This window comes from Colobus angolensis, unplaced genomic scaffold (genome assembly GCF_000951035.1).
Source record: "Colobus angolensis palliatus isolate OR3802 unplaced genomic scaffold, Cang.pa_1.0 Scaffold96, whole genome shotgun sequence".
NCBI lineage: Eukaryota > Metazoa > Chordata > Mammalia > Primates > Cercopithecidae > Colobus > Colobus angolensis.
The window spans coordinates 286932-301025 of NW_012123598.1; the positions used below are offsets into that span (position 1 = coordinate 286932).

Genomic DNA, 14094 nt, shown 5'->3' on the forward strand with positions numbered 1-14094 from the left:
AACCCCATCTCTACTGAAAATACAAAAATTAGCCAGGCGTGGTGGCAGGCACCTGTGGTCCCAGCTACTCACGAGGCTGAGGCAGGAGAATGGCGTGAACCTGGGAGGCGGACCTGGCAGTGAGCCGAGATCACACCACTGCACTCCAGCCTGGGTGACAGAGCAAGACTCCGCCTCAAAAAAAAAAAAAAAAAAAAAATAGAAATCCTGTATGATCTAGCACTACCATTTCTGAGTATATACTCAACAAGAATTGAAAGTAGAATCTTGAATAGACAATTGTATACTCATCTTCATAGCAGCATTATTTCAATAGGCAAAAGGTGGAAGTAACCCAAGCATCCATTAACAGATGACTGGATAAATAAATGTAGTATATAAATAGCACAGAATATTTTTTCACCTAAAAAAGGAAGGATATTCTGACACATTATACAATGTGGGTGGGCTGTGAAGACCTTATCCTAAGGGAAATAAGCCAGTCTCAAAAGATAAATACTGTATGAATCCACTTATATGAGGTACCAATAGATTATCAAATTCATAGACATAGAGTATAGAAATATAGTTGAGACATTTCTGGGGAAGTAGGGAAGGGGAATGAGTTGTTGTTAATGGGTCCAGCATTTTATTTTTTTTGCAAGAGGAAAAATGTTCTGGAGATTAGTTGCATAAAAATGTGGATTTTATATCACATTACTACCCAATTACAATAGTCAATGGTACACTTTCTCCATTGTGAAATCTCTGATGTTTAATGAGGTTGGAGTTTTAGCTAAAGAATTCCCCACATTCATGGAGCACACAAGCCTCTCTTCACTGTGGATTTTCTGGTGATGAACCAGGTGAGACTTTCTAATAAAGGCCTTCTGGCATTCGCTGCACTCATAAGGTCTCTCTCCACTGTGGATTTTCTGGTGCTCAACAAGGATATGCTTGTGGCTAAAGGCTTTCCCACACTCTCTGCACTCATAAGGCCTTTCTCCAGTGTGATTTCTCCAATGTTTAATGAGGTTGGAGTTGTAACGAAAGAATTTCCCGCATTCGCTGCACTCATAAGGCCTTTCTCCCGTGTGGACTCTTTGGTGTCTAATGAGTCTGCAGTGGTACCTAAATGATTTCCCACATTCACTGCATTTGTAAGGCCTTTCTCCAGTGTGATTTCTCCAATGTTTAACGAGGCTGGAGTTGTACCTAAACAATTCCCCACATACACTGCACTCATAAGGCCTTTCTCCAGTATGAATTCTCTGATGTCTAATGAGTGTAGAGATATACCTAAAAAACTTCCCACAGTCATTGCACTTATAAGGTCTTTCTCCAGTGTGAACTCTCTGATGTTTAATGAGTGTGGAGCTGTCCATAAAGAATTTCCCACATTCCCTGCACTCATACGGCCTTTCTCCAGTGTGAACTCTCTGATGTCTAACAAATGTGGAGCTGTACCGAAAGAATTTCCCGCATGTGCTGCACTCATAAGGCCTTTCTCCAGTGTGAACTCGCTTATGTCTCATGAGTCGGTAGTTGTACATAAAGGATTTTCCACATTCTCTGCACTCATAAGTCCTTTCGCTAGTGTGAACTGTCTGATGTTTCATGAAATTGGCACTGTACTTAAAGAATTTCCCACATTTGGTACATTCATAAGACCTTTCTCCTGTGTGGATTTTCTGGTGCTCAACAAGGGAATAGCTGCAGGTGAAGGTTTTCCCACATTCACTACATTTGTAATCATTTTGTCCAGAATGAAAGGCTTCTCTGTCCTCTGTGCCCCTGTATGGCTTCCACTCACTTTGAGGGCCCTGGTGCTGGAGAAGGCATGAGGTGGCTGGTAAGTCCTTCCAGCCCTCCATGCATGTGAAGACCTCTTCTGCCATGTGAACTCTGTGGTTCTTCCCAAATGAAGGTATCCAATCCTCCCCTCTGGAAAGATTCTCTCCAATTTGCTGCTTTGGGTGCTGAAAAAGCTCTGCCTCACAAATATATATGTCTTGTTCAGGATGAATTCCACTGTGCTCAACCAGGCACAGAATGTCTTTCAAGGGTGGGCCACATGTCTCACTAGGGTGGACCTTCTGGGTGGGCAGACAGGACTTTGAAGTTGTAATCTCTGGCACTCCTACAGAAAAACCTTGCTGTGAAGGTGCCTCTTCATCCTCAGCTCCATGCCAACAACCTGTCAGAACAGAAATGCGGGTGAAGTGCATGCTGACTCTGGTGGAGAAGGCGGCTCCGTCACAAATGTGTGTCAGGCACACACACAAATAAGGCCGTGGGACTGGGGACATCATGGACATGAAGGCCAGTGAGAGGAGGGTCCACTATGCAGGACTGGGCCTGGCGAGGGCCCATAATGGGAGAGCCTTGACAAAGGAGGGACACGGTACAGAGAGAGAAGGCAGGATCTCCAACTAACTCCTCTGCACACAGCCATCAACAGGCCATGGTTGCTGGAGACTGGAAAGCAGTGTGTAGAAGGTTCTCTCCACACCCAGAGAGATCAGACTGTGACAGAGGAGCTGGTGTTCAGGAATACATGCAGACTTCATGCTACCTTAAATACAGGTCATGCGTTGGCAGGCATGCAAAGGGAGCAGTGGAAAAGAATGGGTGAGGGGTGGTGGCCCCAGAAGTACAGACTGTGGGGCACTGGAGGTGCAGGGGCCAGCAATCATACTAGAAATGATAATGGGGAAGAAAAGGTAGAAATTTGTGGCCAGTGGCCCTGACAGCAAACAATGGTGAGCACAGGACACGTTCCCAGGGTGATTTGACCCCAGCTGTGACATCAACCCTTTTCTCAACTCCCAGGCACCAGGACCATGTCCCTGAGCCTCTAATGCCATTGTTGAAGTACTAGCCACCCTCTCAGGTGCCTAGGGCCCTCTCTAGCGGAAAGAAAGAGAAAAAGAGTAAACAGCACATGCCCAGAGAGATCGAGCCCATGGCATCCCACATTCTACAATCCTAAGAACTTCACACAAGAGTCCTGTGTCCTGCACAATTAACCCAGTAGTCCCCAAAATTAGTGACCAGGGCGGTGCCTGAAATTCCAAGCACAGGAAGGCACCAAGAAATAGCAGCGAGAGAAAGGGGACAACGAAACACAGGTCTCATGTGTTTGGACAGAGTAACCTGATCAGGGACAGACAAGGCTGGGAGGGTCTCTATGCAAAATTCAACGTTTTGGGTTCCTGAGCCCTTTCTTGTAAGCTTCAGAGCAGCAGGGATGGGGACGCTCGGAAAAAGGGGGTCTAGAACACACAGCCCAGCTCTGCCTCCCACAGCATATACGCCAAGAAACAGGGAAAGAAGCAGCACCCACGGTCTCACTGTGGGAAACGCAGCGCCGCCTTTGGGTAAAAAGGGATAACACAGCCCAAACCGGGACACTGGGCAAGAGGGAGGGCCTTACCTAGTGAGGACAACAGGGCCAAATTCTCCAGCATCACATCGCGGTACAGCAACCTCTGAGCCTCATCAAGGTGCCCCCACTCCTCCTGGGAGAAATATATGGCCACGTCCTCAAAGACCACACGGCCCTGCCAAATTGGGAAAGATGAATACATGAGCAGCTTCTTTTCCAGCTGTATTTACTTACGTTCTCTATTTATTTTCTACTTATATTTACCACCCATTAAACACAGGGCCAAACTAACAGCCAAATGTGTTTCCACCTCCCCTACCATCCTGGGCACATATTCTGAACCACCTCCATCTCTAACTTTCTCAAACCAGCCAGTATTTCCCATGTTCTAAATCAACCCAGGGACAGGTACTGCTCAACTAGGGACAGTCCCAATAGCCCAGGTGTCCTGGAATTACCAAAACTAGCCAAACTATCCTGACACCCAGCCCTGCCTTGTTTCCCTTGGAAACCCCAACAGCATCTGTGGACTAAACTAAACTTTCCCCTCACTCCAATTTTCCTCCTGACCAAATCTGGGGCCTCACCACGTGGCCCTGTGTTATGTGGTGTGCACCCTCCTTAGGGAAATGCAAGCAATAAATATCTTCTTTCAGTGTCATTGGCCTGTCCCTGGCATCCCTCACTCACATCCATAAATTAAAACCCCATGGGTGAAATGACTGCTACATTTCTCTCTCCAGGATCTCATCCCTCTCCCCTATACCTCCATTCCTCGCTCAATCTCCTCCACACCCCCCCAGTGTGGAAGAGACACCACATCCAGGTGGCATGAGTGACTTTTCTCTCCCCATTTCCATGGGCCACCGTGTCCAGCACACAGAGAAAACACATGAAGGACAAGGTAGAAAAGCACCATCTAGGATGTGGGCCTCCCGTGGGGGGATCCATCCTCTCCCGCCAGCCAGTGTCCGTGGAGTCACCCAGATCTTGCCTCCCAAGACAACCAAACTCAGCCTCATCCTCCTCCCTTGAGCTGCCAGGGCCAGGGCCTGGGGCCTCCATTCACACTCCTCCTGCCTAAACATCAGTCTTTGGTCAGCACTCCAATCCCATCTCTCACACCTCCACTCCTGTCAATTCCACAGACACCTCCCAGCCCACACCACAGGCATTTCCTTCACCTCCCAACAGGCCACTCTGCACACGGAAACCAGGTGGTGCACGGCAAATACGCTCAGCATCCAGTTCACTCCCAGTCCTGCCCCAGAACACCAAAGTCCCCTAGCGCCGGGGGCAGCCCAAAGCCCTGCTTTGAAGGTTCCCTACATCGCCCTGATTCTCACTTCACTGTCAGCTGCCCAAACAAACCATGTGAGGACTTCACGTACTCTCAGCTGTGTCCTGCCTCATGGCACACTCTGGCTCATACCCAGGAAAATCACTCCCCACCAAAACCTCATTCCAAGCCCAGCTGCACTGACCTCCACATTTCCACTCCTGATGCGGTTTGGCTCTGCACCCCCACCCAAATCTCATGTCGAACTGTGATCCCCACATGTCAGGGGAGGGACCTGGTGGGAGGCGACTGGATCATGAGGGCGGATTTCCCCTTGCCTTCCTCCTGACAGTAAGTTCTCGCGAGGTCTGGTCGTTTAAAAGTGTGTGTCTCTCCCCCCTTCATTCTCTCCGTCTCTCCTGCGCCACCATGGGAAGATGTGCCGCGCTTCCCCTTCACCTTCCGCCAGGATTGTAAGTTCCCTGAGGCCTCCCTGTTATGCTTCCTGTTAAGCCTGAAGAACCGTGAGTCAATTAAACCTCTTTTCTTCATAAATTACCCAGTCTCAGGTAGTTCTTTATAGCAGTATGGAAACGGACTAATACAAGTCCCATCCTCACCTCATCCCAACTGATGCTTAGCAACTCTCCAACCTCACTGTATTACCCCCCTCATCAATCCCATCATGTCCACTCTCCTTCAGAAGCCTTTCTCACTCCTATACCCCACCATCTCACATACACTCATACCCACAAACACTCCATTCCCTCATTTGTCTACTGATTCCCCCCTCACCGCACAGGTACCCTGTAAGAGACCCAGTTCTCATGCCCCATTCCAATTCTCTATCGTCAAACAGCACTGCCACCATAACCCAGAGATGCTGTCACCTAAACTGAATCCACGGCTTCATCCTGGTGCATATGACAGCCACCGTGGTGTGGACGTCTCCAACCTGAACTCCTCCACCAGGAGTCTCTGAGACATCTGTGGCCTGAACAAACACTGACTCCTCATACTCACTCTGAAAATTCCTTCTACTGCTGACTTCTCTCATTTTAGCTGATGGAGTATCTATGCTTCCAAACAAAAACCACGGGGCCACTCCTGATTCCCCTTCTATCCCACCTCCCCAGCTGCCTCACTCTCTACATCATAAAATGTGGGCAGCTCTAGTTAGAACTGAAGCTATGACCACTCTTGACAAGCCACCACCAACATCTACCTAGACTTCTGCAGGAGCATCCTCTCAGATCTCCCTGCCATTACCCTCACCTCCAGTCTGTCCTCCACTCAGAAGCCAAAGGAAGTCCCTTAAACTAGGGCCCTATCACTACCTCTTTTGCTTTAAATCTTCCCCATGTCCCGCTTCCCTTAGAATAGAGACCTAGGACCTCGGCTGTCATTCCAGGCCTGATGTTTGTGTGTCTCGAGCCACCTCCCACTCTGCTCCCTATTCCTACCAGATGTAACAGATACTTGCAGTTCCCCAACAATCCAGCTCGGTCTCTCCTCCAAACATTGAAACATTCTGAATCCTGTGCCCAGGAGGCCCTAACATATCTTATCAGATCAATTCTCAAAAACGGGGACCAGTCCATGTAACCCAGCACCCAACTTATAATACTGAAACTGGTGAAAGCACCCACTCTTCAGACATAAGAGAAAGACAGGAAAAGAGGTTCTGGCACCTGCCAAAACCATCTGGGAGATAACCGGAGTGGGTGGAGGGTAGGAAGCACTCTACTCACCTGTGTAGGGTCCGGTCCTGCCATCACTAGGGGACCCTGAGGGAAGAAAAAGGCCATGAGAAATGGACAGCCATGGAAGGATCCTACAGGCTGAGATGGACCACCACCTCTTCTGCTCTGCCTGGGAGCAAACGGATCTCAATTCATTGCATAAAGTTCCTCAGGCCTCAGTGCTGCAGCTCTGTGACCATGGGAAAGAACTGAACCCACCTGAGCTTCAGTATCCCCATCTGTAAATAGATTGTAAGAACAGCTGCCCCCTCACAGGGCTCATGTTAGTATCAAACATCAGTAGCATATACCATATATCAGCTGCTAGGGTCCACGAATTAATGCTTTTGTACATGTGTTCAATACAAATGAAATTGTGGGGTTTTGAAATTTTCATGTATGTTTTTAGCTTAAGATTTTAGAGGATGTCATATTAAATTTTTCCATGGAAAGCAAATGAGATAAATTAACATCAAACCAATTATGAACCACTTTTGGAAATTTAACTTAATAATTTGACTATTAACTGCCTACCTGTTTGCACACACTTAGAAAGATATTGTCTAATTAGGGTTTAAATCAGTATGTGTTTCGTACATTATGAAGTTAATGAGTTATAGAGAGGGGAAGAGAAGGCAGGTCAGGTACTGGTCCTTTCTGCAACCAGGTCTACCCGCTGCAGAATCTTCTAAAGTGAGCTTGCCAGGAGACCTTGGCTGGAGCAGCAGATCATCGCCTCTTGCCCTTACATGTAGAGAAAGGGAAAAAGCAGTGCTCTGGTCTGGAACTCAGCTACTCCACCAGCCTCAATAACATTTCTCTTGTTCAACAGAGAGTGGCCCCGAGGGTCAACCAAGCCTGCAGGTGTAGAATCGAAACCACCTCACACCTCAGCCTCCATCCCAGGCTATCTGCTTACCCAGTCCAGGCCTCCCTTTTTATAGATACAATCCCAAATCCCAGGTCTGTGCCTTTCTGGACAGAGTATGATGTCTATGGAGCCACCAATGGTCTGGCCCCCAAGTCTCAGCCCTCTGCTCTCTCACCACAGAGCCCACCTGAAACGACAACCCCAAGATTTCCCTCAAATTAAGTCCATCTGACTTCAAATTATACTACAAGTTGGTAGTAACCAAAATAGCATGATAATGGTATAGAAATAGACACATAGGGAGTATAGCTCAATGGTAAAGCATTTGACTGCAGAAATAAGACACATAGATCAGTGGAAGAGAATAAAGTTCCTAGAAATAAAGCCACATATCTACAGCCAACTGATCTTTGAGAAAGGCAACAAATACGTACACTAGGGAAAGGACACACTTTTCAATAAAAGGTGCTGAGAAAACTGGATTGCCAGATGAAGAAGAATGAATCTGGACCAGTCTCTCTCGCCATATACAAAAATCAAGTCAAGATGAATTAAAGATTTAAATGTAGGACCTGAAACTAAAAATACGAAAAGAAAACCCAGGGAAACCCCTTCTGGACATGGTCTAGGCAAAAAATTCATGAATAAGACTTCAAAAGCACAAACAACATAAAGAAAAGTAGACAGACAGGACCTAATTAAACCAAATAGCTTCTACATAGCAAAAAGACTAATCAACGAAGTGAATGCACAACCTGAAAAATGGGATGAAATATTTGCAAACTATGCATCTGACAGGGTATTAATATCCAGAATTTACAAAGAACTCAACAACAAACAAAACAACAACAAAAAATCTCAACAGTAAGCATAGGACATTAATAGACATTTTTCAAAAAAAGACATATAAATGGCAAACAGACATATAAAAAAATGCTCAACATCATTAATCATCAGACAAATTCAAATTAAAACCACAGTATCTCCTTACACCAGTAAGAATGGCTATCATTAAAACGTCAAAAAATAACCGATGTTGCCCAGGATATGGAGAAAAGAAAACGCTTATACACTGTTGGTGAGAATGTAAATAAGTACAACCTCAATGGAAAACAGTATGAAGATTTTTCAAATAACTGAAAATACAACTACCATTAAATCCACCAATCCCACTACTGGGCATCTACCCAAAGGAAAAGAAATCATTATATAAAAAACATACATGTATTTTTATCACAGCAATATTCACAATAGCAAAGATAGGAAAATAACGAAACTGTCCATCAAAGTATGACTGGGTAAAGAAAATGGGGCATATATATACACAAGGTAATACCACTGGGCCACACACACACACACACACACACACACACACACACACAAGAATGAAACTATGTCTTTTACAGCAATGTGGATGGCACTGGAGGCCATTATTAAATGAAACAACTCAAAAACAGAGGGTCAAATACCGGTCGGGCGCGGTGGCTCACACCTGTAATCCCAGCACTTTGGGAGGTCGAGGCGGGCAGATTATGAGGTCAGGGGATAGAGACCATCCTGGATAACACGGTGAAACCCCGCCTCTACTAAAAATACAAAAAATTAGCCGGGCGTGGTGGCGGGTGCCTGTAGTCCCAGCTACTTAGGAGGCTGAGCCAGAAGAATGGCGTGAACCTGGGAGGCGGAGCTTGCAGTGAGCCAAGATCGCGCCACTGCACTCCAGCCTGGGCTACAGAGCGAGCCTCTGCCCAGGGGCGGGGAGGGGGGGAGTCAAATACCAAATGTTCTCACTTGTAAGTGGAAGTTGAATAATGTGTACACATGGACACAGAGGGGAACGACAGGAACTGGAGACTCCAAACAGGTAGAAAGATGAGACGAAGGCCGGGCGCGGTGGCTCAAGCCTGTAATCCCAGCACTTTGGGAGGCCGAGACGGGCGGATCACGAGGTCAGGAGATCGAGACCATCCTGAGCTACACGGTGAAACCCCGTCTCTACTAAAAAATACAAAAAGCTAGCCGGGCGAGGTGGCTGGCGCCTGTAGTCCCAGCTACTCGGGAGGCTGAGGCAGGAGAATGGCGGGAACCCGGGAGGCGGAGCTTGCAGTGAGCTGAGATCCGGCCACTGCACTCCAGCCCGGGCGACAGAGCGAGACTCCGTCTCAAAAAAAAAAAAAAAAAAAAAAAAAAAAAAAAAAAAAAGAAAGATGAGACGAAAATGGGTGATGAGAAATTACTTAATGGATACAATGTACATTATTCAGGCGATGGATACATTAAAAGCCCAGACTTCACCACTATGCAATATATCCATATAACAAAACTCCACTTGACTCCTTAAACTTATGCAAACAAACAAACGAAAACCCCAGAGGCCTTCCTACTCAATCTGGTCCTCAGACCATGCTCCGGCCCAGTCCACGCCCCCCATCCCTCTGGTATGGCCAACCCAATCCCCTTCCTCAGACTCCACACCTTTATGTCCACCTGCCTGTGTGACACATCCATCCTGAGACATGGGAGAACCGCCATGTCCAAAACCCAACCTGTGATCTTCTCCTGGAAATCTGCTCTTTACACTGACTTCCCCAACTCCATTCTTTCCAACGTTTAAACAGAAAACAAAACAAAACACTTGAAACGGCTCTTCACTGCCTTTGTTCAGACATAACTGAAGCCCCAGGAAAACCTACCGGCCCTATCTTTCAGGCCTATGAAGAATCTCATCGCATCTCCCTCTCCTGTCACTGGTCCAGCCCCAACCACAGTTCTCCTGGGTCTACTGCAGTGGCCTCAGGGCCTTTTCGCCGGTCTCCCTGTGTCCATTCCTAGCCTGGTTTTCCTAACTTGAAACTTCGAACTCTGGACCTGCCCCCTCCAACTGTCCGTCCCTCGACAACCTTCCATGGTTACTGGCTGCTTAGGCTGCCATTCCAAGCGAGAATTCACTAAACGCTCTCTTTCCCGCAGAAACCACACACACCCCGGGCGCCCCCATACAGCCCCCTCGGCAGCGCCTCCATGCCCTGAACCTAGGGTCCCCGAAGGGTACCCTGAGGCTGCATCAAACCGGCTGATACGGGGACCCCACACAGGAACGCCCCTCTGTTCGGGACAAGCGGGCCTGACCGGCAGGGCCCCTTCTAGGGGCTTCAGCACTGGGAGGCGGGGGAGCCTGCGACGGGGCACCCACCTCAGTCGGGTTCATCAGCAAGGCCTCCGCCAGCCCAGTCAGGGAAGAGCGGGGCGGGGGCGACAAAGGCAAGACAAGGACACCACTGTCCCCAGCGCCTGTCAGTTGACTCACTCCCGCCTCTCCGCGGTGGGAACCAAGCCGCTTCTCGCGCTTTTCCGCTCCGTCACTTCGGTGACGTCAGAGAGCGCCACAGGCCGGACCTAGTGAAACACCAGAACGACCACCACCAGGAGGTCGACGGAAGTCCCGCCCCCCGACGGTGCGCACGCACGCACGCACGCAACTGTCACCTTCTCAACCTTTATTGGGTAAGTCGTGCCGCCGAGAGCTGCAGTGTCTTCTGGGTTATGAAGTTTCGACACCGCTTCCGGACTTGTCTTAGAGCGTTGATCAGTCCTTATATGGCAGAGAAAGGCCCAGTGGCACTGTCAGGGGAGCTGGGAAACGGAGTCCCCGACTCCAAAGACAGGAGGGGGCTTGGCTTGCTCTTAAAGGCAACACACGGTATTTTTTTTGTAGTGTAGTGTAGGATATTTACAGAAATGTTAGCCACTTATTATTTAAGACTCTATGAAGCACAGCTAATTCCCAATGACTACACGTCGAAAGAGACACCCCATACCATAAAGGCGCTCTGTCTCTACTCACGCCTGTCAGCCATACTATTGCTTTTCAAATACACATACAGTTACGCTTTGGAGTCTGTTTAGTAAGCCTCAATATGTTTGGTCCAGAAGAAGAAAGACAGACTACACAGTTAGGGCTATGGACTGGAATTTGTAGGAAGGACGGCAGGAGGCACTGAAGTAGGTTGAAAGGGTGAAGCTATGCCTCTGGATCAAAGAGAAGACATCTTACCTAACTGCAGAGTCAGCAATTGTGTTCCTATGCAGGGTACAACGCTTTTATTCTAGTAATACTTACTACTTCATATCTGATATACATTTTCCATTTATTTTAAGAATCACCATCCTATCTGAAAATGAAAGGGATGACCAAAATGAGTGATTGAAGCATAAGTCACAAATCATGGAGGTTTACTGGACCAGCCTAAAGGCACATCCAGAAAAATGTAAGTCACAGAAGCATCTGTGACTGATTTTTCCAAAGAGGTTCTTAGGAGTTTTAGCATTGATTATACATTTTCCTTAAAAAGGAAGAGGGGTTGGCAGTGAGACAAATGATTACAGACATGTGAAAACTAGTTAGTGCCCAGTAAATCTACATTTTACATAAGATAGAGTAAACACGTGAGGGGAAAAGGGAATAGAGAAAGCAGATGTCTCAGAGAAGGATGAAGGAATGAATCATCTCATCTTCTCTCTGTTCTGTACCTTGGAAGATAAGCTAGTAGTCTTCTGAAAAGGCTGATTTCTATTTAGCCCTTAGGGAAGAAAACCTAATGATTGTAGTGAGGTAGGGGATATAATGAGGTGTGTCTGATTTCCCATTCCTCTATAGTGGTGAATTCAGCTTCCAAAGTTATCCTAGGGTTCTCATGGTCAAGAGGGCAGCCATTCAGTTAGTTAGGGGGTGCTCAGAATTTTACTTTTATTTCTCAAGAGCAGCTGATACATGCCATTTCTGGACACGACATTGTCTACCATTTTCATAGTTGAAGCATATACACAACTTATCCTCAAAAAAGGTGTGGAATTCCTTGATGTTATCTTCTTCCTCAGAAGTGATTTAAAATTTCACCTGTGTTTACAACCGTATTTGCACAGGGAGTTGAAATTATCTGTGAAAAACACTTGTGAAATAAAAAAAATTACTGAAATCTATTAGTAATTATGTAGGTTATTCCAAAAGAAAAATAAAAAACACAAATAGCCCTAGAGAAATCCATCTGTGATGTGAGAAAAAGATAAGATCTCAATGATGTTTGAGTGAGAGACAGCAAATTCTGAGAAGTCAGAGAATGAAGTTGAGCCTGTGGCTGTGCTGGACACTTGGACACGCTATGCTTTTGTTTCCCAAATGTAATTTTTTTACATACTTGAAAACATTGCTCATTGACTGCTTAGAGGGGTAAGTACAGAGGATAAAGTGGAAGACTTGCCACATGATAAAAATGAATAGAGAAGCTGTGTGATGCTGTGTATTTACTTATCTAGTAAATGTTCAATGAGCACATATGTACTGGGTTTCAGATCAATGATAGGTGCATGGGACACACTGGGAATGGGTTTCCCAGCTGCTATGTGTATACACAGGACTGTTCTGTGTTTTCTCAGATTCCGTATTTGTCTGTTTGATATTCATTAATCACAGGGTCAAACTAATAGAACCAAAGTTGTTTACTTTTTTTCTTGCAAGCCACTTACTCAAGTGCATGAAACTCATATAAAACCCCCCAACCACAAACACTAAAATGTGTTTTTCCTTCCTGCCCGTTGACGATATCTCTACATCATTCTCTGCCACTTTAGTTATAAAGACATAGTTCCAGTTACTCTCTTTTCTCTTTCTGCTTTCTGTCTCTGTATGTAACAAGGTTTCTTGTGGCCTGTGTGGTGTGCAGTGCCTCTTATTTCCAGGGCAACTGTAACATTAATCTTTATTTTTGATGGCAGTGACCTGTGTCATTGCTAATTATGAATTAAGACCTGGACACAGTTTAAGAATATGACCTGGCCGGGTGTGGTGGCTCAGGCCCCTAATCTCAACTAGTTCCAAAGAAAGAGACAAAATCACTTCTTTGTTAAATTCAGATGGAGATGGTAGGATAATTATAATAGAGTTTGTAATGTTTTCTACACTGTTTATCATCATGAGTCTTTAGGCTCAGAATGCTACTGTTGAGTGTGTTTCTCATTAATGAATGTCCAATAGATAAAGGAATGAAATAAGTTGAATATGACGAATGATGAAGGTTTGTCACAACATAAATGGCATCAAGACTGTAACTGCAGGAATTCTGTGAGCAAATTCTATAAAACAAGGCATTGTTAAGTAGGGGCAAATTATCAGGGAAAGAGTTGTGTCATTAGAACTGTGGTCCCCAGACTTTTTGGTACCAGGGACCGGTTTCGTGGAAGACAATTTTTCCATGGATAAGGGAGAGGGGTGTGGGGGCAGATGGTTTCAGAGGCATTAGATGCTCATAAGGAGCATACAACCTAGATCCCTCTCATGTGCAGTTCACAATAGGGTTTGCACTCCTATGAGAATCTAATGCTGCGGGCGATCTGACAGGAGGTGGGGATCAGGCAGCAATGCTCACTCATCTGCCACTCACCTCCTGCTATATGGCCCCGTTCCTAACAGGCCATAGAACTCATCTGTGGCCCCAGGGTTGGGAACCCCTAATTTAGAATGTATTTCAGATAAACAACAAATAATTTTATGATGAATATGTCACATACAATATTTATCTTTTATCTCACTGCATAGGGAATTAGAAATAATTCAGATTTAACCAGGTCAAGTATCAGTTACAAAATTTGACAATTCTTTTCATCGTAATTTTTTTCTGAACCTATGGATTATATTGAGCATCCTCATTTTTGAACCTAATAACTCATTCACAGAATTTCTGCTACTCTTCTTTTTCTATTTCTTTTATTTTTTTCTTGAGACGGAATTTTGCTCTGTCACCCAGGCTGGAGTGCAATGGCGTGATCTCAGCTCACTGCA

General features: G+C 46.0%; 1 protein-coding gene across 5 annotated transcripts; it reads right to left on the reverse strand.

The window, feature by feature from the left end:
* Nucleotides 1–548: 548 nt before the first annotated feature.
* On the reverse strand, nt 549–10709 carry ZNF548 (zinc finger protein 548). Of its 5 annotated transcripts, none has more exons than XM_011932391.1 (5): nt 10453–10705; nt 9735–9858; nt 6398–6433; nt 3416–3542; nt 549–2176 (listed from the first exon to the last, which is right to left on the reverse strand). In XM_011932391.1, the coding sequence occupies exons 2-5, from the start codon at nt 9789–9791 to the stop codon at nt 717–719; spliced, it is 1680 nt and encodes a 559-aa protein (XP_011787781.1). In that variant the 5' UTR covers nt 9792–9858; nt 10453–10705; the 3' UTR covers nt 549–716. The 5 variants fall into 5 exon arrangements, with proteins under 5 accessions (XP_011787781.1, XP_011787785.1, XP_011787784.1 ...); XM_011932395.1 differs by lacking the exon at nt 9735–9858 and adding an exon at nt 7308–7446 and having other exon boundaries at nt 10453–10602; XM_011932394.1 differs by lacking the exon at nt 9735–9858.
* Nucleotides 10710–14094: the final 3385 nt, after the last annotated feature.